Source organism: Anser brachyrhynchus (genome assembly GCF_964034855.1).
Source record: "Anser brachyrhynchus genome assembly, chromosome: 4".
NCBI lineage: Eukaryota > Metazoa > Chordata > Aves > Anseriformes > Anatidae > Anser > Anser brachyrhynchus.
The window spans coordinates 23302397-23328459 of NC_137698.1; the positions used below are offsets into that span (position 1 = coordinate 23302397).

Here is a 26063-nt window from a genome sequence, read left to right on the forward strand (position 1 = left end):
TTATTATTATGTGGATACTAAGCACTATCTAAAAGCAAAAAAGCCCCCAAGAAGACCAATATCACATACTGACATAACATATCTGCTTCCATCCAAATGAATTCCTTAGGCAAGAGGATCCACCTCAACAGGACTTTGATTTGACTAAGTCAAGCTAATAATGAATTTGGTGGCTACTTAATGTATTGTCTGTTCACCTGAATTATGCAAGCAGAATATCAGTCAGTGTTCTGAGCTGAGAAATATACAAGAAGGCTAAGAATAAATAGCAACAATAAAGAAAATCAGGGGAAAAATGGCATAAAAACACAGAGTAAAAGGAAAAAGAAAGAAAAGGCAAAGCCATAATGTTTTTTAAACTTCATCTTGTGTTGTTTACGGGCTTTCATTTGGCCTCTTTCATCACTTAAATCCCTGTGATCTTACGGTTGGCATTTTGGTTTCTTAAAGTGTTTTAAATTGAGATTGCTAAATAAATAAATACAAAAATGCAGCCCCCACTGCCACCCTCCAACTTTAATACTGGCTTTCTTCTATGGTCTTTTAACTCCCTGTTTTCTGTCTGGACTCTTAAAAGCCTACTTCTAAGGGTTTTAAAGAGCTGGTAATATTACATGTAACTGCTGATGCACATCCTGTGCAATATGTTATACTTCACAAATGCATCTACTAATCTCAGCAGAAAATGGAACGTATGCATTAATATTTTCAAATGCTGATTCAAATCAGTCAAATCTGAGCGAGTTCTGTTTAAATAGCAAGAGACATAGCTCATCAGTAAGAAGTTTCTCCAAAACAAATGATGTTTGCTATCCCCAGACGTTTTATCTGTGCAGGAGGAGGCTTTTTACCAAAAAAAAAAAAAAAAAGATGGATTTTTCTTCCACAGCTGAACACGCAGGTTTGCACTCCGTTTTTCAATTTCTTTTCAGGTAGCTGAAATGCTTTTGATCACAATTTATAAATATGTCAGGCAAAGCTCTGGTAAGCTAGCAAAAATATACATTGGACATTTTGAGTTTTAAAATTGTGTCCAGAATTGTATGTTGGCGTACGTTGTAAAGAATCAAGAGTTCTATACACCTGTCTGTTAAAGTGAATAACACGTATTAGGTAATCTTGTGTAATTATTGCAGTTTTGCAAAGATTTGGTGAATAGTTTTTTCAGCTAGCCAGGATTTGGAAAATTGTACTACTGTGAGCATTTCAAAGGAAAGAAAAGGTAGAAAATATCCCTTGTTCAGACCCAGTAAGCAAAGCATTGTGTTGACCTTAGCCCATCCAACGGTTACTAGAGAATTCAGTCTTTGGCCTGTTCTCCAGTTTCTGTAAGCAAAGATGAATGTCTATAGCTGATTAGGAAAAGTGTGCTAATGATTTGTATTTTGAAAGAACAGCATGTCAACAAGCAGATCTGGTAGAGAGGAAGGGCATCGTAAAGACTGGAAATGGAAACGCTGTGGTGCTTTAATAGAATGTGGATACTCTCACACTGCTGTATGGGAGGAAGATGATTTGCTTCCCTGTACATTAAGCCTTTTAAGTTTATGTATTTATTCAAATACACTTGAATAATAAGTCCTGGACCTGACCCCAGCTTATTTTCCCCATTTTGTTAGGAGAAGATGATTTTTTTCAATTAAGGAGACATACAGACATAGGTGGGTTGATGGCATCCAGATGAAAGAGAAGGAGCAGCTGCCTTTGGTGGTGGGTGTTGTTCGTAGTCCATCTCTATTCTGGTAATTACGAAGATCTGCATCTTGTGGAATATAGACAGGGATGTCACATAGGCTGCTATCATTACTAAAACATTCACATATGGCCCCATGTCATCGGAGTCCTTTAGCAGTCAGGATGAGCTTCTTCGACTGTGTTACGTGCATTGGTATGGTTTTGTATTTGTGAAAAAGGGAGCTGAATAGCACGCATTCTTCTATGTTTGAGGGTGCTTGAACGCTCATTCACTTCGGTGCTATGTTGTAATTGCCATCGTTCCGTGGCATTTGTCCAGAGAATAGCCCTACCTGAGTTGTAGAGCTGAACCAAAAAGCATCCAAGGTGATGTGTGTATCAGCTTGTTGACGGGTGGTCTGCTGCTGCAAAGCATGTCTGAACTGCGGCAGCTGAAACTGATGTGAGCTGGATTAGAAATGTTTTGCTGACTCTGAGCAGTGTGCTTTTTCTCGTGTGGAGTGAATCAATGTTTATAATCCTGTCTGTAATGGTATATCTTGTTTTTTCTTCTTCTTTTTTTTTTTTTCTTTTTTCTTCTCAGAGATACATTTTACAGGGAATCAAGTGTATTAAGCAATTTCTATCATGACTTGCCTCTGATTGGGCTGTCACGCATGAAAGGCAGATATTTATACTGTGACTGGTCAGGTAAGCCATTTCCACCACACGGGGTCTTTTAAAAGTATTTGGTACCGTAAATGTTCAGAGTAACATTATCTTCTCCTACTTTTTATTCAGTCCTCAGGTACTTCCTGCTGACCACTTAAATATGACATAAAGGTGTATAGCCTGTTAGGCAAAACACAAAAACTGTCTTGTACCTGGAAAGATTACTTGATAGAAAGCTCTAAGAGAAGATGAAGATAACCTTTCTAATTTCCTGGAATAGGGAAAGTGGAAGACATTTGCTATGATTTCCAGGTTAGTCCAGACAATTCAATGCAACAGGACATGGTGAATGTTGGCAGTTTACCTGCAGTTTAGTATTCTCAGGAAGAATACAGTGAAGGGAATTAAAAACATAGGCAACACCTTTGACTAGAAGTCTCTTTGAGCCATTTAGCACCAGATGTTGGGAGAAGTTTTCAGCACTATATGCTTGTCTACAATTACACTTCTTTTGTAGCAAACAGCTCTTTGTCCAGTTTGGCTGCTTTACATGGTTTTGGAACCTTTTCTGCAGCTCATACTGGAATAAATGATACTATTTAATTGTAATGGTCCTATTGAGTATTTTATAATACTCAATACACACTCGGGGGGGGAGGGGGGTGTGAAAAAAAATTTAGAAAAAGTTAGCTTCAAGGTTTCACAGGATTATTAACTTAGGAAATCAAGGAGTTGCAAGGAAAGCTATAATAGTAAGAACTGATATTAACAAGCAGCATTTAAAGATCAAAGCTCATATATATAATAGAGATGTCTGGAATAGATATCTGAACAAGTTAACTGAAAGAGAGCTTAACTGTTAAAATTACTTGTCTGAAGTAATACATTTCATAACTGGAATTTTGATATAATAGATATTTGACACTTATTGGTAGAAAAGAAAATGTTTGGCTTTCTACTGCTTTTCAAATAGATGTTATAATTTTCATATTAATTGTGTTTTGTCTTCTGAAATGATTGTACCTACTGGCTTTGTATTGAGGAATTAAGTCACTTGTTGCACTTGTTTACGTACAGCACTCTTGGTCTGAAACTAATATGTTTTGCAGACTTGTGGTCTCTATTGTGCCAGTGTATGTGGTCCTGAAGTCAAATTGCTGCTAAAATGAACTGCTTGCAGAATTCTGTATATACTCATGTATAAAAAGAACTTTTAAAAAATTAGTTTGCTACTACATTCTGTTTTTTTCATAATGTTGATATTTAAAAACACTTTATTTTTCAGTTCCTATTACATTCTCTGTTCATGGAGTTCCTAGTTTGCAAACATTTATGCACATGCTTAATTTTTTTTACCCGAAATTTGATATTCGGATAATACATATATAGCTATGGGCGAAAAAGGCAATTGGAATTTTTACTCTTCTAAATCTAAAATAAAATTTCTTTTCTTTTCTTTTCTTGACAATTCCCTTCTTTCCATCCTAAGAAAAATCAAATTGCTATTTCGGAATCTAGTTTAAGAGATGTATAGCTAGATATACATGCACTTATTCCACTTTGGACTTTATTGGGATAGATAAAGATAAATTAATCATTTCAATGGAAGTTTACAGTTACCTAGGGACCAGTGGCTGTAAGTTGATTGTACTCACTGTTGGTAAACAGAGGAAAGTCCTTAGCAATGTTGTGGAGAACCCATAACTCAAAGAGGCTAATTTCTTGAAGTTAAGCACGTTGCAAATTGCATTTGTTGGAAATAAAAGAATAAGAAGACACAAGGTTGTGACTAAAAGGTCAAGAAGTAGCAGCTTAGTAACTAGCCAGATAGTCACTGTAGTGAGAGAAACAGCTGGGAGAAACAACTTCTAAAAGCCCAGGTTGGTTTGCTGCTAGTATGAAGACGCCAGTTAGAAAAAAAAAATCTGCATAAAATCAAAATGTAAAAAGTAGGAAGCAAATATGATTTGATATGAACTAGAAGCTGGGAAGTGTAATGGAATTGAGGTCAAGGCTCAGCTATGGACAACAAATCATATATTACGTTATATTAGGAAAAAAAGAGTGTCTCATATATAAAAATGGAACTATACAAAGTTCAAGAAAATCAAATTGCTAATAATGACAAAGAAAAAGTGTTCCATAACTTTTTATGTTCTGTTTCTAGAAAGGAGTAGGAGAGTGTAGTTGTATTCCGTAGTGATGGTGAAGTATTTTCCAAGCAATTAGTTTCCAAGGAAAGCATTAAATAGTGTTTTTATGCTGAATATTTTGTAAAATAGCTGATTCAGATGAACTGAATTAAAAACTAGATATATACTGTCTCAATTTTAAAGGCCTTTTGGAATACTTTAGAAACTCCTGGAAGTAGTGAGTGTAATATTAAAGCTAAAAAAAAAAAAAAAAAAAAAAAAATCCATGAAACATGACCCATGTTGTAAAAGAGAAGTTAATAGAATGTTGAGGTGGGATTCAGTACATAATGGTTCAAAAGCTTTGAATTACTGCTAGAATTCAAGGCAGAAGTATTTTGGGAGATAAAGTCTTGTCAAACAAATGTGAATTCTTTCTTTGAGAATGTTAGAAGTTTGGCTGATAAAAGTAAGTGCTTTTGTACTTCTGGCTGGATAGTTGTATGCTTAGTAATTAGGTACATAAACCACACTTTCAAAATTGGGATTGTAGCCTTGAGAATAATTATTCTTACAATAATTAAATGTCATAAAATAATTAGTTAGGTCAGTAATACTACCCCTGCACACACACTACCATATTGAATTTAAAAGATTTTTCTTATTATTTTGTATACATGGAAATAAGTAGTGGTTAGTAGAAAAGATGGATTAATTTGTTCACATGTATAGAACACATAAAGCTGATAGAAGAATGCTATATCAACTTCTTATACAAGAAAATGGAGATGAAAAACCAGAAAACTTACAGAAAAGAGTCCTAAGTGCTAATTGAGTCTAATACAGAGTAAGTAAAGAGATCAGTTAGCTGATAAGAGAGCAAAATATCAGATACTAGTGATTTTTTCAATCTAACGGAGAAAGACTTCATAGTCTTTCTGAACAGTGCCACCAGAACTCTTTAAAGTGTAAACACAATACATATTTTTTCAAGGTGAGATCAACTGCTAGAGCAAACTACCAAAAAGGATGATTTATTCTGGATCTCTCAGGTACTAAAATAAAATGTATCTATCTTTTAACCAGGTGCATATTATGTTTTAACCAAATAAAACATTTAAATTGACATCTGAGGCAAATACAAGGGCTTGTCATCTACCATGTTCTTTCTGTCCTTGAATATGCTGATCAATGTGAGTTTTAAGTATACAATTGTAATTGCTTTAAAATAACTCATTGCAAGTCAGATTTCTGGGATAAAATGTTATTTCCCATTATTTAGCTCCAAATTTGCACGTTACACACTTTCCATGTACTGATACATACAGTACTAGTACTTTCACCTCATGCTCCCCTTTCACCTTCTGATATTCCCTTAGCTAATTGTTAAGGATTTTAGAAGATTCTAAACTTTCATACATATAAAACTGGTCAAAGTTATGTCCATATATTTTAATATTAAATTAGAATAGATACTAAATATTCTAATATTAAATTAGAATAGATACTAAATTATTTTATAGATATGTTAAAGTTTTAAATTGAGAAGTACTTTATTACATTTTAGAATTTTAGAGTAAGGAGTCATATTATTGGATTATAATTTCCCTTTTAATAATGTGAAAGTAAAAATTACAGTATTAGATCAGATCGTAAGAATTTTTTTCACTCTCATTTTCCAATAGCAAGAAATGTCACAACTGGATAGTTGCGTGGTAGGTTCCCCATAAAGTAGGTTACTTATACTGTGGATACAGCTAAGGATACCCAATAGCCACATGTACAGTCATGGTTTGTGTAGCCTCACTTGCATTTCTTTCTTCTTCCCAGCAGTATATCTTTGCTCTGTATTTTCTGCATTTCTGTTCTTCACACAACCCAACTGAACCTGTCCTAATCAGTTAGAGATAACCAGTGGAAAAGGGGGTTCTACCCAGACACTCTTCTTGACTGAGCCAAATAAGCTCTGACATCAAACCACCATGGCCAACCTGTAATGCTTTGAATTTTTATATGTTGTTTTCTAATCCAACATAATCAGTCAATTTCTGAGCCTTAAACATAATTTTTCCAGTTATATTTTCCATGAGTCTTAGTAGTCTGAGTTCTTGCTACCAAAAAAAAATCCTCGCCATATTTAAGGTTAATGTTATGTAGTGATGGACTCGTGATAATGCCTTTCCAGACTAATTTATTCCATGTAAAATAGTGTGTCAGCTGGCAGAAAGAATTGCTGGTAGTGACCTCTGAGGGAAAACAAGCTGTTTTGCTCAAGAGAAAAGAAGTTCCCTCTGCCCCTTCCCTGAACGTACATGATTTTGTTGTCTGCTGAGTTTCTGCCAGTGTTACTTGCCAGAGGATTCAGCTTGCTTGTGCAAGCTCACCACTAAATAGATTACAAGGTTGACACACAATGTTTTTCCTTTGTTAAGGTAACTGTGGCAAATATCATTTTCCGTAGCTGCATCTTACTATTTTTATCCTGTTTTTTTATATAAATTCCTGCTCTTCTACCATGACATTTTACAGCATCGAATTACATAGCTTGATTACACATTTTCTTCAGATGCACACACGTATGTAAATGCAGGTATATTTATTAAAATGTCTCTGTGTTTTTGTTTTGTTGCCTTTCAATGTCACTGAGCCTCTCAATGTTCTTTCTAGGAAAGAACACCCGATTTTTTGCATATATTTTGCCAGAGCACCAAAGAGAATTGGCGGTCTTGAATTTTGCTTAAATGTTCCTTAAAGACTTTTGAAAACAGAACTTAAAGGCTTAAATCACATAAGGATGTTTGGAAATGCTGCTCTGCCTGTGTGATATCTGTCATTCTCTATGGCTTCATTGTATGCCCTCTTACTCAGAATCTGTGTCATGTCTCCTTAAAGAAAAATATTTCGGTATGCAACCTTCAGTTCTAATCGCCTTCTGTTTATTCTCTATCTTTTTTAGGAACAGATAATCAGAACTGAATTTCACATTCAGGGGGATGAATGACACCTAAGAGCATTATAAGTTTCATATACATATATATATATATATGTATATATATTGCATTATTTCTTTAGAGATGGGGGGGCTGTTTCTTTGGGTGTTGTTTATTTATGTGTGTGTGTGTGTTTTGTTTTGTTTTTCTTTTTAATGCTACAGGGTTTTGCAAAGCTTTATGTGCCACCAGCCATAAATCGTAACATCTTTTTTTTTTTTTCTTCAGCTGAATCACTATAGATAATTACAGCCATTACAATCATCCATTGTTTGCAGGTTGCTTAAAATATTGCTCCTAATATATATTAGTTCATACTTTAACATTGAATTTCATTTGTTTTCTCCACTCACCTACCATCTTGGGTTCTCTTGACATTACAGCTCATATAATTCTATGTCCTCTGCAAATTTCAGTCTCTGACTGCTTGACCCTTTACATGAATAAATATATCATAAACAACACATTAACTAATGTGCTAAACACTGGAGATAATGAAACTGGTGATTTAATTTCTCTTTTGTGTCTCTTTTCAATTAACTTGGACCTAATCCGTGATAAAACTTTTCCTCTTGTCCCATGAGTACCTGATTTTACTGTCAAGAGCTTTTAAAAATAAAAACCCCTATAATTATATTTTTATATAATTTTATATGTTTTTGTTATATAAAATGAAGTATGTAATTTAGCTCTCCTTAGTAGAAGATCCTCTCTTTTTGCACTAGCACTGTACAAATTAGGCACAAATTCATAAATGGTTTTTAATATTTTCCTATATCATGCCCTTTCAAAGTAATTGTTTTTGACAACTGTTACCCATGATTTTGGAGTCATAGTTAGGATAGGATAAGCAGATTTGCAACCCTGCAGCCTTTTTCATTTTCAGTTAACTACTGCATAAAACTCACAGTTCAGCTAGATGACTCCAGGGCTCCTGCAGAACTCATGGATAACTATATCTAGGCCTAATGAAGTACGGCTTTTCAATTTATCAGTTTGTTCCGGTATTTTCTTACTACTTATGTTCAGAAACTTTGTACTTGACTTCCATCTCCTGGAGAAAAGCGACAAAATAAAGTATTTACCTGTTTTTTAACATTGTCATCTTTAAAAATCCAGCCATACCACCATTTCTTTCTTAACTTTCTCTTTATTTAGACTTTCAAGAATTGTTTATGTCTTTGGGTATTTACTTTTCATAGACTGCTTTGGAGTCCTCCTAACTTACATCTTATATTTTTACCTTCCAGAAATTTTGTGCTTTTCTAGGAAAGAAGGATTGAATAATACAGAAGAAAGATTATATCTGTCACTGACAGAGGAAAATAGTATATTTATGCCTTACAGTATATGGATCAGTATATTTATTCGTTGATTTATAGTACTAAGGTATTCTTATCAAAAAGTTAATAATTTTCTAAACATACTTTAGATTAAGTGGGATGGGGTAATGGTGGGTGGATCTGGCTAGAAAATCCTCAGTATTGCTTTTCCAAGAGACATCAGGGAATGTATTGATAGGACAAGGAGTAATGGCTTTAGACTGAAAGAGGGAAGATTTAGATTAGATATTTAGAAGAAATTCTTCACTCAGAGGGTGGTGAGGCACTGGAACAGGTTGCCCAGAGAATCTGTGGATACCCCAACCCTGTCTATGGCAGAGGGATCGGAGTTAAATGATCTTTAAGGTCCCTTCCAACCTGAGCCATCCTATGATTCATTCTATGATCCCTGGAGGTGTTCAAGACCAGTCTGGATGGGGCCCTGGACAATTTGGTCTAGTGGGTGGCATCCTTGCTCATGGCAGGGAAGGTGGAACTGGATGGTCTTTAACGTCCCCTCCAACCCAAGCTATTCTATGAGTCTATGACTTTATGAATTTTTGTTGCCACTTTCAAATTCTAACCACTTCAGGATTATTCCCAAAGCTCATGTTTGGGATTTTTCAATGGGAAAAAGGGTAAAAGTGTGGTAAATTCATATTTACTTGCATTAAGAAGGTAATGTTATCTATATCATATTATTATAGGAAAATTCATAAAGTACCTTAAGATCTCATATGCAAATATAATCCTTCAAAGTCCACAGATATTTGAACTGACGTTTTAAATATTTTGTGGAAGACTTCAAAATACAAAAATGAAAAATATCTTCCTATTATATAAAATATCTTGTGAGATACTTGCTATTTCAATAGCAAATGGAATTTAAAGCAAGTTTCTTCTTTGTGAGAAAAAAAAAACATGTAAATCAGTAATATTATGATTTTTCCTCATTGATGGAGTAGATATAATTTCTGTTTCACTTCCCCTCCATCAGTCTGTTTATCCTGTGCACATATGCCTTTTCCATTGAGCTGTTCTCCTTCCATAGGACAGTGTTTGATGTACAGGAGAATAGCAATTAAGGAGCATTTTAGTAAACTTCAGAGGAAACTGGGAATTCTGCTAATCATCCTGTTAGTTCTAGAAAATGACAACTTAGTATCATCCATACGTAAGGGCTATGCCTTGCTGTCCGTAAGAAATATACAGGACGATATATTCCTTAGAATCAAGGGACACAGCCTATGCAGTATCAGATCAAGTTGAATTAATAAATTGCTAAAAATGTATACATTTTCAGACCAATGCAAGCATTCTGTAGTCACAGAAATGTACAAGAAGATGCCGATATTTATGCCTATTATTTGTGCATTAATTAATTGCACTGAATTTTTCAATTCAAAAGTCGTTTATAGCAAGGACATTTTCTACACACGTGCCAGCATTTTTTCTGCAGGAATGTTGTACTCATATAATAAGATCTTTCTTTGACTGAGGATTATTTAAGGTCTTCTAAAATGTGTATTTATTTTTCTGTATTTAGATTTCTGTTATTTTGTTTTGTTTTGCAAAGAAGTTTAATTGAAATCAAAGCAGAAAGTTCATCTAAAATATACCCAATGCAATCGTTTTGCTATTGAGAGCAGTTAAATAGAATAAAGTATGTTAACATGCAAATACATAGGTCAGGTTTTCAAATCCAGTTTAGCATTCCCAGTGTCACTACAAAGTCCACCAGACAAACACGTCACATTTAAATTGCAGGAGTGTTGTCTGTATCTCATCCACAGCATTGTTAAGCTGCTCCCATATTAATGGTCTTAGAAACCATGGAGATCAGGTCGTGAAAAGTTTTGGTCTACTGGTACTCCTGTTGATTTGCATTGTTCTACAGAAGCAGGCTCAATGATAATACCTATATACAGTGCAATGAGAAGGATTATTAAACAATCGTGTTAGTAACAGAAATAAATGGCATGGTACAGATTTAGAAGTAATTACAATGACTGTGATTGTTTTACACCTAGCACTGTGATCAGATCAGGAATTCATATAAAAATTCTGAGAGATCTCATTTCATGTGTCTCTTCCAGTTGCTGTACACTGTTCCGTATGACTGCTTTGTGTCAGTGGAGCACGAAGCATCTGGGAGACATCTTTAATACAATCATTACTTAGGTAGGGTAGCAACAGATAGAAGTTCCTCCCTCAGATACTGGTAATGTTGTAGCTACTTAAGAACCCCCTAGCTGTTTGACGTTACGTTGATTATTTTATTTCACTGAGTTAATTGCTTTTAACCCCCTCTGTCCTTGCCACCTTTCTACTGTGTTGAAGTCTCTGACAAAATCTGTCATGAGCAAAAGGAACAAAAAATTAAAATTGAAAAGCTTATATGTACTCCAAGGCAATACGGAGTATTGGAGTGCTGAGTACTGTATGGCATATTGTTAAGCCAAATCTTAAACGTACTACAAAACAAACAAACAAACAAACAAGTGCTGTTGCAGATGGTTGTGCAGAGTATAATGAATCTTGCTTATGCACTTTTTTCATATCATCACCTGTATATGCATTTTAAAGCTAACACATTCACTAGTTATCAGTTGTTGTCCTACATACTGATCCTTTAACTGCTTTTCAGCACATTTCATTTGCTTTTTTACTCTTTCTTTACTCTACATTTTGTGGTTTTGTTGTTGTTGTTGTTGTTGGTTTTGTTTGTTTGTCTTAATGTTATAATAAGGAATTGTGATCTCTTTCAAAATCTTCACATATTGAATGAGCCTATCTATTTTCCAATTCAAAATACATTTTAGGCCTCTACAAGATGCCAAAAATAAGGGGTTCATATTATGTATTGATACTAGGTTCTGTGTTTCTTGTAAGAAAGAGACAAAGTAGTCACTAGCTGATGAAATGTGCTTAAGAAGTAAGAACTTGAGGGAAGAGCCACTTCAAGCTTAACTCAGGCCAATGAACTTAGGCGAGTAGAAAGGAGATGCAATTTAAAGAATTGGCAGAGACCATTATTGTTTCTCATACGAAGGTTATTTGTGTTCTGACTTGCAAAATGTTGCATGTTGCCTCAAAGACCTGGTGTCTGCCTCCCAGGAATTTTCCTGTGCAAGTCCAAGGCTGAGATAGATTACAGAAATTAGATAATTTATCTTTATGTCAAAACCAGTGTATATATTTTACATATTAGATTTCCATTTTAAAAGTGGCTAAAGGGCACTGTCATGTAAAAATCAAAATCAATAGATAAAGTGCTATTGACTTCTTAATTTACTTTTAAATAAGAATTTAGACCCAATTTTGCAGTACTTATTTTTCAAAACATTTCAAAGAATCTCACCATTAAGAACATCATAAACGAAATGTTAGAAATCTTAGAAAAACATACTTAAGATTTCTGAGAAAGATTTTTTTTCCCACTGGAATTGATGTTTGTCAGAGTATTTCTTCCTTCTTTAACAGAGCAGGGAACACTATGTCATGCATCACATCTTAAGAAGAAAAAAACACAGTTAAAACCAGCACTTACAGGTGTGAAGACACCTTCCTCTTCTTCCTCCTCCTCCTCCTTTCACTCCTCCTCCTTTTCTTCCTTCTCCTAGCTCCTCCTCTAGGTGGAGCTACAGATCTGCAAGTGAGTTTATTAGGAAGATGTTTATCATTCCTTTACTAACATTTTATTTATTTCCTACTTTCTCAAGGGTTTTCAGTGAGCCATTGTTTTCTCTTAATGACTAACAGATTATTTTGAACAGTTCAATATAAAACAGAGAATAAATGAAAAGAAAAGAAGACACTTTCATGGTTTGAATTTTGGAGCTTGTTCAGAAAGTGAGGAAGAGAATTAAAGAGGTTATGGAATAACTTTTGAAAAAAAATACGCAAGTGTGCTTAGATTTGAAGGATAATCAAGATGCAAGATCATGTTTGTTTAATTGTTTGTCTGCTTTCTGATGGCACCACTTTGCACATTATAAGAAAGATTTTAGTAGGTTATATTTTTCTGTTTTAATAGGATTCTTTTATTTATGCACTCGATTTTGGGGGATGATTTCTTTTGTCCCTAAATATCAAGGCTCTGTTTTAAAACCATGCTCCACTTGCAATTTAATTCCCTTCCTTCCTTACTAGAAAACATCAAAGAATTAGAAAGATTTTTTTTTCTTTGAACTTCCTAAGCAACATCAAAACATTCTGAAACACCCTACCTGTTGTACATGATTTTTCCTTACCCACATATCCCTCCTTTCCATATCCATTGAGCTTCACAGAAATTCATAAACACAGAAATTCGATTAATTTAAATGCAATTTCAAAAATCTTCAGAGAATGTGGCTGTGTTCAGGAGTCCTCAAGAAAGAAACAGGTATTACAAGTGCCAATGTAATGAAACTGCCTTCAATAAAGGGGACAAGAAAACTTACCTTTGGGATGAAATGGATTCTTCCCTGATTTCTTATTTTCTTTTCATCTGTTTCTTCTTTCAGTGAAGCATTACCTCTTGCCTGCAAGAATAATAGGAAAAAACAAATAGAACATTTTAGCAAAAGAAAACATCCCCCCTCTCCATCTTTTTGTAAAAATAAACAAACAAAAAAAACCCCTTATTTTTATAAATAACATTGCAATCAATACACAGACTCAAATTTGTACGTTTCAGTAAGGTCTGTCATAAGTTTGATCTGACAAGAAATGTTAATCAGTGTTTAAAATGATAGAAATAAAATACAGAATTCATTTCCTAACAAAAAATAAATATATTATAATAAATTACAAATTAAAGAATGTATTTCTCTTCATTGTGCAATTTAAGAAGTATTTTTTTTATAGGAGGAAAGGTTTTTTGTTATTTTTTTGTCTGTTGACATGTTTTTGTAATCTATCTGCTAAGCTGGTCAACAATAGTCAATAAAAGCTAAAGAACACAACAATCCTTTTTTCAAAGTAATGTAAAAAGTGTTTAAAACTGACATGTAACTCTGAACTGATAATTCTGTTTCTGGATTTTCTATTGATTTCCTTCATGCCTTTGCATGAATGTTCTACAGCGAGTGCAGCACTGCTTCTTGCACGCTCCTCACCTGGTTGTATTGACTGTTTGTGAAATGAAAGCTGTAGTCTGTCTAATTTTTGAAAGGTATAAAAGATATAAATTCTGTCACCTATTGTATTTCACTTTATGTAGTGTTTTGCAAATAGTGAAGTGCTATAGAACAGTACTCAAAAGCATTGTGAATGGCTCTTGAGAAGTATCCAGCACGTACTGGAATTGAAGGTATGAATAAATAGACATTGGTAAGATATACAGTATTAAATGTAGAAATATTAATGTTCAGAATTTCAACATATCAGTGTCTTATATTGAGGAATTTTCAGGCACATGAAATTTCTTATATAAGGCAATACTGTTTTCCTAAGTGGCCTACCTCCACTTAAAACAACGGGTCAAATTATAGTCAGAAGCACTGCCCCACCCACTTTGACTCTACAAGAGTCACGCAGGTTTTCAATCAGTGACTAAGTTCATGTGACGACTCATATAGCAAAAGAGAACTTATTTAAAAATTCTTAAAAAGAAGACATCCATTCGACAGATATTATTGCAGCACTCAGAAAGAAGGTAAGAGATAAACATGGATAAAAATTATTTCTCATGAGGTGTCAGTGGTATAATCTATATGAAACAATTACTTTATTCATTTAGAGTACAAAGTTTTCTCATGGGCCTTGGAAGAATGTTTATGGACTTCAGCTTAGTTAATCCAGAGGAAATAAAATCTTTAATCTTTTAGAAGATTTTAATGTCCTTCTTGCTTTGTAGCCACTAATTTCAGGAGACAGGGGAGGTAGTTATGGTCTAGCTGATGGACATATGGTGTAGCAAAGCTCATTAGCTCTGCTATCCTTAGCAGAAAAGTTTAGTACTTAGGGGTTCATCTGTGGAGAGAGAAATGCTGCAAGAAAATTACTGAACATTGTGTTGCATTTCTGTATGGCTTGGAGCTTCTTTCACATATGATTGGGCATCTGGCTGATGGTCACTAGGAGCCCTCAGGCTACCCCAGCAGTTGAAAAAAAAAAAAAAACCAACACTGCCACCCTGTCTGTATGTCGCTTGCTGTCACAGGAACAATACTGTAGCAGAAGAGAACACTTGCAAAAGCAGGACACAGGACAGGCTTCTGTACAGCTCTCTTCCTTTGGAAGAAGTACTAGCCTTCACTCTAGGCTGACAAGCAGTATCTTCTCTCTCATCACCCCAATGAGTGCAGAGATTTACTCCATCCCATTTGAGAAAAATGGAAGCCTATGGCATTGCAATACAAAATATCATCATGAAACTTTAGAAAGGTATCATTGGCTACTAAGAATTAGCTGGACTATACCAAATCTGCTGCCCCATAAACTGCCATCTTATAGTCAGACTTCCACAGTATACTCTCATTACCATTTCAAAGGATATTGAAGTTTGCACTTACTTTCTTGGAAGAAGGCATCAATAGGTGATCATAAAAATCTGAGATTTTGGCCATATTGCCTTATCATCATCATAGCCTAGTTTTTGGGATCAGGACATCAGGTTCAAATATTTGTTCTAATTTGAGGATTCTGCATGTAGTCATTTAACTTTCCAGATATACTAAGGGCACTGTATACAAAACTGAGTGTCCCACGTAGAGAGAATAAATGGTCACATTTCACTAAAATGCCAGGGTTTTCTGAGAACAAAACATGCCCAGTGCATGTTCTGGCACTTCGCTTCACATGGCTATATGGTCACTTTGATAATATTTCAAATTAAGCGTTAAAATTGCCAATATGGAAGCAGTTTCACAGTGCATCTGTATCTGTCTAACTAGAAAAACATTCAACAAGCTCGAGAAAATTTTGCTAAGTGCAAAAACGTGAGTGCATGTGCTTGTGCCACTGTTTTGGTTGGTTTTGTGCTTCCATTGTCTTGTAAGTTCACAGGAAAAGTAAAGGGATGGGTTGCATAAGGGAAGTCATCAATAGTAAATTGAATGGTATTGACTGAGTGAGCTACCAACTCACAGTCATCAGCAAAAAGAAGCTCACTAATGAAGAAATCAGCCACATGTGTCTGCAGACCGAACAACTTGCATCAGTAAAAAACTGAATAAATATAGCTCTGCCAATGGCACAAATTGATTCCATCTGCACAACAGAGACAAGATGGAAAGGAGTATGGAAACCATTTATGATATTAAAGAGCTCTTAACATTTTCCACCTCTAACCATCATCTTATTACAGAAGACTTAACTATGTGAGAAATAGAATTTGCAGGGCTTCCACTGGTCTGCAAAAGCTTCAAGAGTCCCTTGCAATTTACATTGTCAAAACCTTTAGTTAGGTCAACAGTCAGACAGCAAAGCTGCAATTTGACTTGGTGCTATTAGTAAGGCTCTAAAGGTCAGGTGTGTAGTGTTACTTTCTTACTAACTCCACACTGAAGTTTTGGGAAGACAGATTAAACAAAACAGAAATTGAGTTGCTCAGTTTAGGCACGCTAGGATTTTCCTAGCATCAGAGACCAGAAAAGCCAAAATAATTGTCACAGTTTGCATCATGATTATTTGTAATAGATACTGTTGGTTTCTTTGAATTGCTGTGAAATTGACTCTTGCTTTCAGATAATGTGGAAAGACCAGGTAGCTTTCATGTTGCTCTTTTATAAATGTAATTTGCCATCAGGTCTTTTCCACACCTATATTGTACAAAGGCAGTACATCACTGAGTGTGTTGGTTCAATGTCAAGACATCGTAAAAGAATGAATTCTGGACTGAAAAATTAAACAAGTCATCTTTGCATTTGGAACACAGGAGACTACAAATTTCGGGCTATGACAAATTTCTATCACTCCCAGGACTGTGACTAAGGACTTTTTCTCTACACTTCCTTTGCCAAACTATTAAGTGAGTGTATATGTTTTATTTATTGAGTGTATATGTTTTAACAGGCATTAGAGGTGTAACTCCTGACCATGCAATGTATAATATTGGTACAGGGAGTGCACTGTGTAGTTTGATAATAACAAATACAGGTTGAGTTTTGAGCTTCTTTTCTCTAGTAAATGTTAGTGATTTCTCTGGATTCAATGCCATTCCAGAGTTCTTTCATGAACGATGTTGTTTTTATGTTAAGATGAAGTTAATTTAAAATGTGTCTATATCATTTGTGTAATTACATTTTAGGTTAAGGGACAACTACTTCTACTATGTCCAAGACTGTATTGGGCAACTCTCCTACATGTAATGTGTACTACTATCAAATCTTATTACCTGCAGCTGCTGTTTTTCTGTTTGTGTTTTCAGCTGACAATCCAAAATTCATGACAACGCTTGAAGACAGAGGTATAGTTCCTGAAAATTGACAGAGCTCAGGATAAGTTAGAGGAATTGAATTAGAAGAAAAAATAACAGCAAGCAATGTACTCCTTTTTAGATTTTTAGACGAAAAGAACGGTCTGTTTTTTTGCCACAATTACACAACTGTCTGGAAAAAAAAATGGGAAAGAGGGTTCTTCTGTTGAAGTCCCCTGAAATAAAGAAAAAGCTGATTTTAATTCAGGCTGAAACAAGAAAAAAAATAACAAAAGAATAAGTATATATACCACTTCTAAATAAATATACATATCCGTATATGTTGAATGAAATATTAATAGATTCAAAAATGAATCAATTAAGAGATCCACTTTGATTTTTTTTTTTGTTTTCTTAAAGCTTTTAAAACAGCAGTTGTAAAGCTTTTGTAAAGCATTTCTAATAGCTGTTCAGTGGGAAAAAATGCATTTATGCATTATATCATAGTTGTCTGATATGCATTATTTTCCCCCAAAAGGTTTGAAGCAATGTGTCCATCTCTGAACATGTGCAGAAGAAGAAAATTGAAGCAGTTTTCCAATCTAGTTGCTGGACTGCTGGTGAGGTACTGATGGCCATATCCCTTCCAAATGTAGTAGAGTAAAACACAGTAATGATAATAAATAGATAAAATACAGTAAAGAAAATTGCACTGTGCAAGTAATGGATAATCTACATATACACATCATATCTAAATCATATTCTAATACCTCTTTGTAAAGTATCCTTTCAAAAAAAAAAAAAGCGTTGGTTATCTCAGTAGTATCTCCAAACACTGGGTCCTCAGTTGTATTACTCTCTTACCTACTCTTTATATTTTTTATAATTTCCACTCCCCCATGCTCATTCTTTAAGATTCTTTCCAAAAACCAAACATCTTTCCTTACCCTTCCCACTTTTGCCTCACCTTGCTTCGCTTCTGCCTCCTGTAGAAATAAGACATTTAGACAAAATCCCAAGGGCACTGACCTGTGAGGTTTTAAAGGAAACAGGAAAAAAAAAAATTAAACTCAACATCCATTGATAAAAGTCAGAGTTTCTTCATGTTATGACGAGTTGTTCTATCAATCAGGAGAGCCAAGGGCCATGTCTAGCACCTGTGTAGCTAATAAGTGGGGTTAGACACAGGCACATGACATTACACAGCCACAAATGGGACATACTATGATGTGTTCTAATGCTTTCTGTGTTAGCATGTGTTTAAATGACTGATATGTGATCATAAAATCACATCAGTTCTCAAATCACATACAATCAGTTCTCAAATTGAGTCTGTGGTCCATAGAAAACCTATTTGCCACTTAGTACTGTCCTCCTCCCATTCCTCCCAGTCCTGACTTGAAGACGGCTGAAAGGGAGGGATTAGAATACATTTTAATAAGAAAAAAGCATTTTGAGAAAGGGTGAAGTGTCAGTGTCTTCACAGCAAGCACAGGGGCTGGCCCTCAGTTTTTGCCTTCAAACCTCAGTTGGTGCCTTCTGACTTGTGAAAGTTGCAGCTCATGGCTCTGTGGGGTGACATAGCCTGAGGCACGTGCCTCCTTCTGTGTTTCATGCTGCTGTCACTTACAAAGAACAGTTATTTCGGAGCTCTGCAGGGATACCATTTCTCCTCCTCTTTGAAAGGGGGTAGTTTTGTGTTCTGCCAACCACTTTAGGTTGGCAGAACACAAAAGATATGTCTGTCCTCTTTGCTGCTTTCCTCTCCCCTCTCGTTGGGAGAGCAGAGGCAGTGACAGTACCATGATGAATTGTTTGGCCCTGCCAGCAGCAATTAGCTGTTCAAACAGTTGATTCTGTTCCCTAGGGAAAAGCTGGTAAAACAGATGAAAGCATCGTGTGGACTGGACTTGATCTGTGGACTACCTGTAGAACCCGCAGAACTCATCAGCATCCCCTCTACTGCTTATATTCTACTTGATGTAAAGGTATACGTAATTTAATTTTAAAATTTATATTCGTTTAATGAGGCAGAGTGTTTTTCATAAGGATGTTACTTGTAATAGATATAGCAGTTTTGTCAGGGTAAAATGATATGTGCCTTTGACATAAAGTGCTTCCTAGTGGGCTTAGTGACATAAATATTTCTACTGCTAGAGAAAGCTGTAAGAAAGTCCACTAGTAAAAATCGAAGAATATGCTAAATAAGATCTTAAACAAGCCTGCATTCAAAAATAATAAAGTTTGATGACTTAATTTACAAACTGAAAAGAAAGCAAGGACACCATGTTTATGTAAATGTTCCACTTACATTTGATTTATTATTTCTGAAGACTGAAAGGCCAAATCCCAAGGACTTCAGTGGAGGTTACACGCAGGATTCTGGCAGAATTACACTCCAGAGTAACAGTTAACTACCTTTTAAGCACTTACAAGAGATATTAGAGGGTTAAACATTCAGCTTGTAGCTGTAGCATTTAAGCTTGAGCTTGGGAAATTTAAATTCAATAAACATCCTAGCTAAGTTCTTTTAGAAAACAAGTCTCATGCATTTTTATGTGCTTCTGTATTATTTAATATGCTACACCTTACTTAGACTTAGGTAGAGTTCTGAAAGAAAATAAAAAATACAACTGGGCTAGCTTTTAGATGCACTCTGCCAAATATTATTTTGCCCTGGTCATGTGTAGGGTGCTATCATTAGTGTTCCATGCTAGAAATTTTGTTGTTGTTTGTATTTCTTTGTTTTTGTGCCCTTTGTTATGACCTTGGGCCTCAATCCGCTCATTAAAAATTAAATTGCTTATTATAACCTGGCTTCATTTTCCACTTTGATCAGAAAGCACAATAGGTTCTGTAAGTGGATTTAGCCATAAAATATTCTGGTAATGAGAATAGAAAAGGCAAGTTTAATAACTTTAATAACAAAACAAAAGCTACAGAAAAACCACCCAGAGGATAATAACAAACATTTTGTCTAACTAAAAGATAAACCTCTATGCAATGTGAAAATTCTGTTTTCTGGCTTATTAAGTGAGCATCTTTTACAATTTGAAATCAGTATAATTTCCACTCCTTCTGTGGTTAGTGCTCCTCTCCCATCAGTATGTGAACATAACAGCATTATTTCATTTGTGCCACAATTATTTGAATTCAAAGGAGGAGATAAAACTGCCTAAAATTATAGAGAAATTTTGTTAAATACTGTTCATTACTAATTTTTTAACTATTGCTCATTTTTATTATGTTCATTCATTACTTGCTATCCAGGAATACTTCTGGTTATAGACTTTTATCTCAGGCATTTTTTTCACCCAAAGACTTTGGAATGGATTTTTGAGCAAGCACAAAAAAAACTGTAATGTGAAAGCACAAATCTACTTAGTCTAGTCTCTTGTTTCTGACTGGGTCTAGAGGAAAATATGAGTGTAGAAAAAAATGTTTTGATACTCTTCCAGCATACTAACCTGGATTTCTGTGCCCTTCTGCTACAGTAATCTATCTCTTGCCCAAATGATATACCCAAATGATCTCAAATAAAAATATTCCCGTGCAAACACAAATATTTGGTTTTAATTTTTCCCTTTCCATTAGTCTCCTTTTTAAAAATTTTCACACATCCTGAAAGGTGTCAAACCGCTGCAGCTTAAGTGACCAGTCACAAGCCACAAATGATGGTTCAGCTGAGCAGAGCATAGGTAAGTCTTGAATTGTGTATCATTATAAGTTTTGAATTGCATATCATTCTGAGTGGTGAAAACACACATAAACTGTAGCAAGAGGTGGAAAATAGTTCATAAGTAAGAGAATTGATCAACAATGGCTATCAAAAACCAGTAACCAGTCTGTTAAATATAACTTACACCTTTAATAAAAATAAATTTGCTCTTACTAGTACACTAACTACTGAAAGTTGAACTAAAATTGAGATCAGTATTACTTTTAAATAAATACATCAAGATGAAACATTTATTTTAATATCTCTTCCTAACTTTACAGCTAACAGACGTGGTGGCAAGCTTAACATTTAACAGGAGCAGTTGTTTCTAGCCTGGTCTACCAGTCCTTGAGAAAACAAAAGAGGCTTTAAGCATTGTCTGGACCCATAGAGAGATCTTGAAATTAAATAGAGAAAAACGTTTTAAAGAAGTTTTATTTCTGTATATTATTTTCAGCTTTTTTGAGCATGTTATACATGAGAATTTATTTTATGTCAATCAAATCTTTTGGGTTTGGAACTTTACAGGAGTAAGTTCAAGGCGGAAGCAAAATATTTCATAATTATATTTGTCCTATTTGTAAATCTCCTTACAACCATCTGGAAAGTTGTTGAAAAAATATATATTTTAAGTGCATTGTGTTATAAAGGGTCCTTTCCTGATAGATTGTATAATAAAGAGCCATTTTATAAATAAAAAAAAAAATTAATACCCATAAGTTTAACAAATGATTTAACTTCAAAAACAAAGCTGTCTTATGGATGGACTGCATTAATAGTCAGCAGTCAGTTGATAATATAGAACATTTAGAGAGCTCTGAATTTGTCTCTGGATATTAATACCTGACTGAATTATTCAGTTTTGCAATCTACTATTCATATATATATATTTAAATGAAGACATTTTCCTTGGAAAACCACAATGGCCTAAATCAATCTCTGATTTCTGTAAATAGCTTGAATATACTTCTCCACATGATGTGTACACTGAATGCAGAATAATTTTTAGAATAAATCTATTAGAATATTTCAATGTATACAATCTACTAGTATATTTCAGTGTACAAATACATATTTCTATATACTATATATATTATTAATATAATATATATTTTATACAGAGAGATTTTTTATACTTTCATATTATTTATGGTCACATTTTGTTTTATGGGTGATTTCCTATACGATGGTGATTATGAATGCACTAATATTTTTCAGTCTCAGGCTGAATGTTGTATTAAATCATTTATATTCAGAACAATATTTGGATATAGATCAATGATTTGAAATAAGCTTTGATCCATCATTTAAAATTTTACATAGTTTGCATATATATTTTATCTAATTTAATGCTTTTGACTGCTTTTTGTATTCATTGTGAGCAGATCACTTATTAAGGAAAAAATGATTCAGTTCTCAAATTCTCCAACCACTGCTACTCATAAGTGATTATATTAAACTAGTTTTAAAATTAGGGCAGAATATCAATAACTTAAGGATAAGAAGAAATAGTAAGCAAAAAGCGGTTTAAAAAACAGAGATTTGAAACTAAGATGTATGTGAAAAGATAATGAAGTCGATATACATATATTTTATTGATATATATTATCATATACATACACACATGATTGTACATGTATATAAAATTGACTTTAAATATACAACCAAATGAATTAAGGACAAGGATATATTCAGTATTTTAAAAATATGGGATAATTCTGAATAATGTGAAGTATTTTATCTGAGCCTATCCAAGAGAACCCTTTCTTATCATGGGAAATACAGAGAGCTGGCTTTATGGTTTGCTCCATGTATGCTGTAACATATGGGCTGCTTTTTGATTGCACTGGCTTTTGTCCTCATTGTTAGGTTTTGTAAATAAAAGCTGAAGAGTTTTGATGTATCATACAACATTAGCAGTATCTAGCAATACTTAGATTAATTGTTCCTCACACTGAATTATAGTTCTCAGGATAACTGTCAGTAAACATACAACACTTCACAATGTCTCTATTTCAGCTGACACTGAAGGTATATGCTCACATGCAAGCTTGTGGTATATCCATCCCAAATCAAAACTCTGTAACTTATATCTAGTATCTGAAAAGTTACTCTTGCTTAGGTATTTGCAAATTTTCTATTATTTGAGTTATGCAAGAGTTAAACTTCTGCATTCAGTTTAACAGGTAAAAATACAAGTTCAAGCTCACAAGTAGGCAGTTCCACTGAACACAGCAGAATATCAGTCTTCCTAGGATGCTTAAATAGCATTCTGGTCTGAGTTTAGTGAAGTTGTATTATCTTAATTATACCATTGGTAAAACAAACTGCATCGCTTCCCTCCCCATCTATCATTATCTTAAACAAGACTGAAATTGCTTTATTTCTTTTCACCCTGGAAGAAGGAAGTCAGCTAAAATTCTCTTCTGGAAAAACAAAGCTGTACTCTTTTTGGTAGGAGGTTTGTACTTCTTTATTTCTGAGGTAACAGTTGGAAAAGTTGTTCTGCAGGTAGGCCACATTCACTTGGCAGAGGGAATGTGCATTTCTAGTGTATTGCGTTGCTTGCAAAAGACCACTGGTTTGAAGTAACAGGAAAGGATTTGGTCTATTGAGTCAAATCAGCTTCCGATTACTTCTTTTTTCTGTGGAGGCTACCCTGTTGTGTTGGAATATGTACCTGCAATGCTGTTCTGATTATCAACACACTGAAGAACCAGTGGCTTGTTAAAGGCCAGGTGGCTGAAGGACTGGTAACTTTCTGCTCTTTCTCTTCCTCTTATCTACCATCCTAATAATTGCCATTAAGCATCAAGAGTCTATATGTGGAAGTGCCTTTATTACAGGCACAACAATAGTTGCTTTCAGCTATTCTAACACCTGAAACTGGGGTTCACAGTTGTCTGACTTTACCATGATTGTTATCATGGTGTTTTGCCTTTCAAAATTATTTTGTCTGTGCCTTTCTCCCCATTTTGACACATTTATTCTGAATCTCCAGTGAGACTGTGTGACTCTCTGCCATTTTCTGTTGCTGTATGAAAAACATAAGCATAGTTATGGCTTTTAGTTTTTCCCATTATCAGATTTTAATGTATTTTTGCCATTTCCTTTATGCGCTATTTTTAAGCTTATCTATAATCATCATTAACACTTTGTGGCAGAATATATCCAGAAAGATGCTAAATGTTTAAAAGACTACCGGCATCATTCAGTAGAATCAAAATACCCTTTGGCAGAAATAATAGATTATACGCTATTTGTATTATACTGGATGAATTAGAATTTCCATGAGAGCCTTTTAACATGACACAAAAAAGCACTGATAGCTAAAGTGCTGGAGAGCACAATCAATTTTTTTAAATAAGAAAAATATTGGCTTTGTTACCTTTTCAAGGACAAAAACTTTTCAAGTGACCTCTATGGAAAAAATCATTAGGAGAGGTTTCAGGCTCTTGGAAAAACTTTCTCTCGGTCTATGAAGAAAATTTCATTTAGAGTCAGAAGCAGAACATGGGCTCTTTTACAGTGCAATTACTTAATCAGTGCCACTGAAGATTAGCCTGAAACGCTGCATAACTGAACATAGATCATTCGTCCTTACAAAAACAGAGCTCATTTCATTTAACATATCTGAAATAAAGCCCATCACTTTTCACTGTCATGCCGTACTCCACAGTACCTAATTTCCTTCAATAAGAGTTTTAATATAATCAAAAGATATACTGTAAGTTGGACCCAGAAACACATCATTGTCCAAGAACTTATTTTCAATTTCTTATTTTTACTCACATATTATTTCATCTTTGGAATACTTCTGGCATGGCTCTTGTTTACTCAGAAATTAAGGTCTATGTTATCCCTAGTGACATTTCACGTAACAGTTCAGGTGATTACTGGTTTAAATTAAGTGAAGGAAAATACTTTTCATAGTGAAACACAGTTTTTGCAGATTTAGTGTTATAGTCCACCACAGATAGAACTTGAAGTAGAAAGCTGGTATATGTGAAGTAGTAACCCACACTGAGCAGTCCTATGCTTTTTATGTTTTTGTAAGGTACCAGAAGTTATGTTCTGTGTACAAAAATGAAGCAGTTGCTTTGTAAATATGCATTTCACTTAAGCTATAAAGAAAATTACTAATGTTCATGAAGTAATGCAAATGTCTGCCAAGAGAACTCTGCTTTGCTATTTTTATATGATCTTAAATAATACTGGTAACAAACTCTTGTCTAGTGATCTGCAAAGTTTGCATTTCTGCCTGCTCATAGGCCTGTTGAGAACCTCAGATTCATTACAATGAACAGATTTGAAGTTTCAAGTGCTGTGGAAGAAGAACATGAAGTGCAGTATTTCTTTTATATCTTACCAAGTATGCTAGATAATGTTGCAAAATCCTGAAGGAAAAATCCTGGGCAATTCTCATTGTTCATAGATCACTTTTCAGTTCATTCAACAAATGAATTCTATATTCATTGTTTTCTTTTATTATTACTTATTACTTATTACTTAATACTTAATACTTATTACTAGGACAGCCATTAGCTTTAGTGCATTATCAAAGATTAAATCTTTGTGGAGTAAATTCAGACCAAAGCAGCTTCTTGTTGGTTTTATGATCTCTCTGACATAAACTGCTTACTACAGCTGAAGTAGCAGATCTTCTTATATTCTCTACTGGCAAAGTGAAATATTTTATTTAGACCTATTTATCAGTGATGATGTTTTAAGTATTTCCTACTATGTTGTACAGTAGAAAGTTTTTTTTTGCACAATAAAATGAATACTAGCATCTCCTTTTCTCCTTCCCTCTTTCTCTCTTCCCCCTTCCTGTACTCTATGTTTGATAAGACACTGCCTTCTAATTTTCTGTTTGTGACATCCCGTCAGGTTGTTGCTAGTTCTGGAAGAAAAAAGAAAGCTTGCAAAAAGAGAACCAATTTGCTTAAAGTTTACCTTACGCTGAAAGTTGTGGGCACTTGGAGCAGAGCTGGTGAGTTCTTTCTCTTTATTTCCTATGAATCACCCAGAGACAGAAATTGGTGCTGTGAGCTTTCCTCCTAAGATCCTAAATTCCATGAGGTCACAGATTTAAAGCTTCTCGCCATTTACTGGAATTTTATGTCAACTTCTAGATTGGCTAGCTTCAGCAGTGGAGTACCTGAAAAAGAAGTTAATATTAACTTCAACACCTGAAAATCTTTCTCTGTG

The 26063-nt window shown here is 34.5% G+C and overlaps 2 protein-coding genes across 26 annotated transcripts in view; one reads left to right on the forward strand and one right to left on the reverse strand.

Moving 5' to 3' along the window:
- LOC308194612 (uncharacterized protein) overlaps positions 1–26063 on the reverse strand; it is a 975354-nt gene that overhangs the window by 910481 nt on the left and 38810 nt on the right. The window contains exons 5-9 of the mRNA XM_080590727.1: positions 25809–26013; positions 18102–18163; positions 17114–17194; positions 13236–13316; positions 12341–12439 (exon numbers count right to left, since the gene is read on the reverse strand). The gene's annotated coding sequence lies outside the window, so the exon portion shown is untranslated. The remainder of the gene's footprint in view (positions 1–12340; positions 12440–13235; positions 13317–17113; positions 17195–18101; positions 18164–25808; positions 26014–26063) is intronic.
- LOC308194613 (uncharacterized protein) overlaps positions 1–26063 on the forward strand; it is a gene marked incomplete at its 3' end in the record, with an annotated part of 64235 nt that overhangs the window by 2427 nt on the left and 35745 nt on the right. For 12 of the 25 annotated variants that reach the window (XR_013950740.1, XR_013950741.1, XR_013950742.1 and 9 more), the window contains exons 1-9: positions 1625–2658; positions 7008–8857; positions 10887–10971; positions 13997–14086; positions 16655–16747; positions 17147–17185; positions 17673–17759; positions 19002–19122; positions 25743–25845. Coding sequence is in view for 2 of the 25 variants with exons in the window: in XM_080590728.1 (XP_080446854.1) it covers positions 2648–2658; positions 17673–17759; positions 19002–19122; positions 25743–25916 (393 nt within the window). Of the gene's footprint in view, positions 1–1619; positions 2659–7007; positions 8858–10886; positions 10972–13996; positions 14087–16654; positions 16748–17146; positions 17186–17672; positions 17760–19001; positions 19123–20728; positions 20833–21133; positions 24325–25742; positions 25917–26063 lie in introns of those variants that run through there. The other 13 variants (XR_013950737.1, XR_013950738.1, XR_013950736.1 and 10 more) reach the window with 12 other exon arrangements.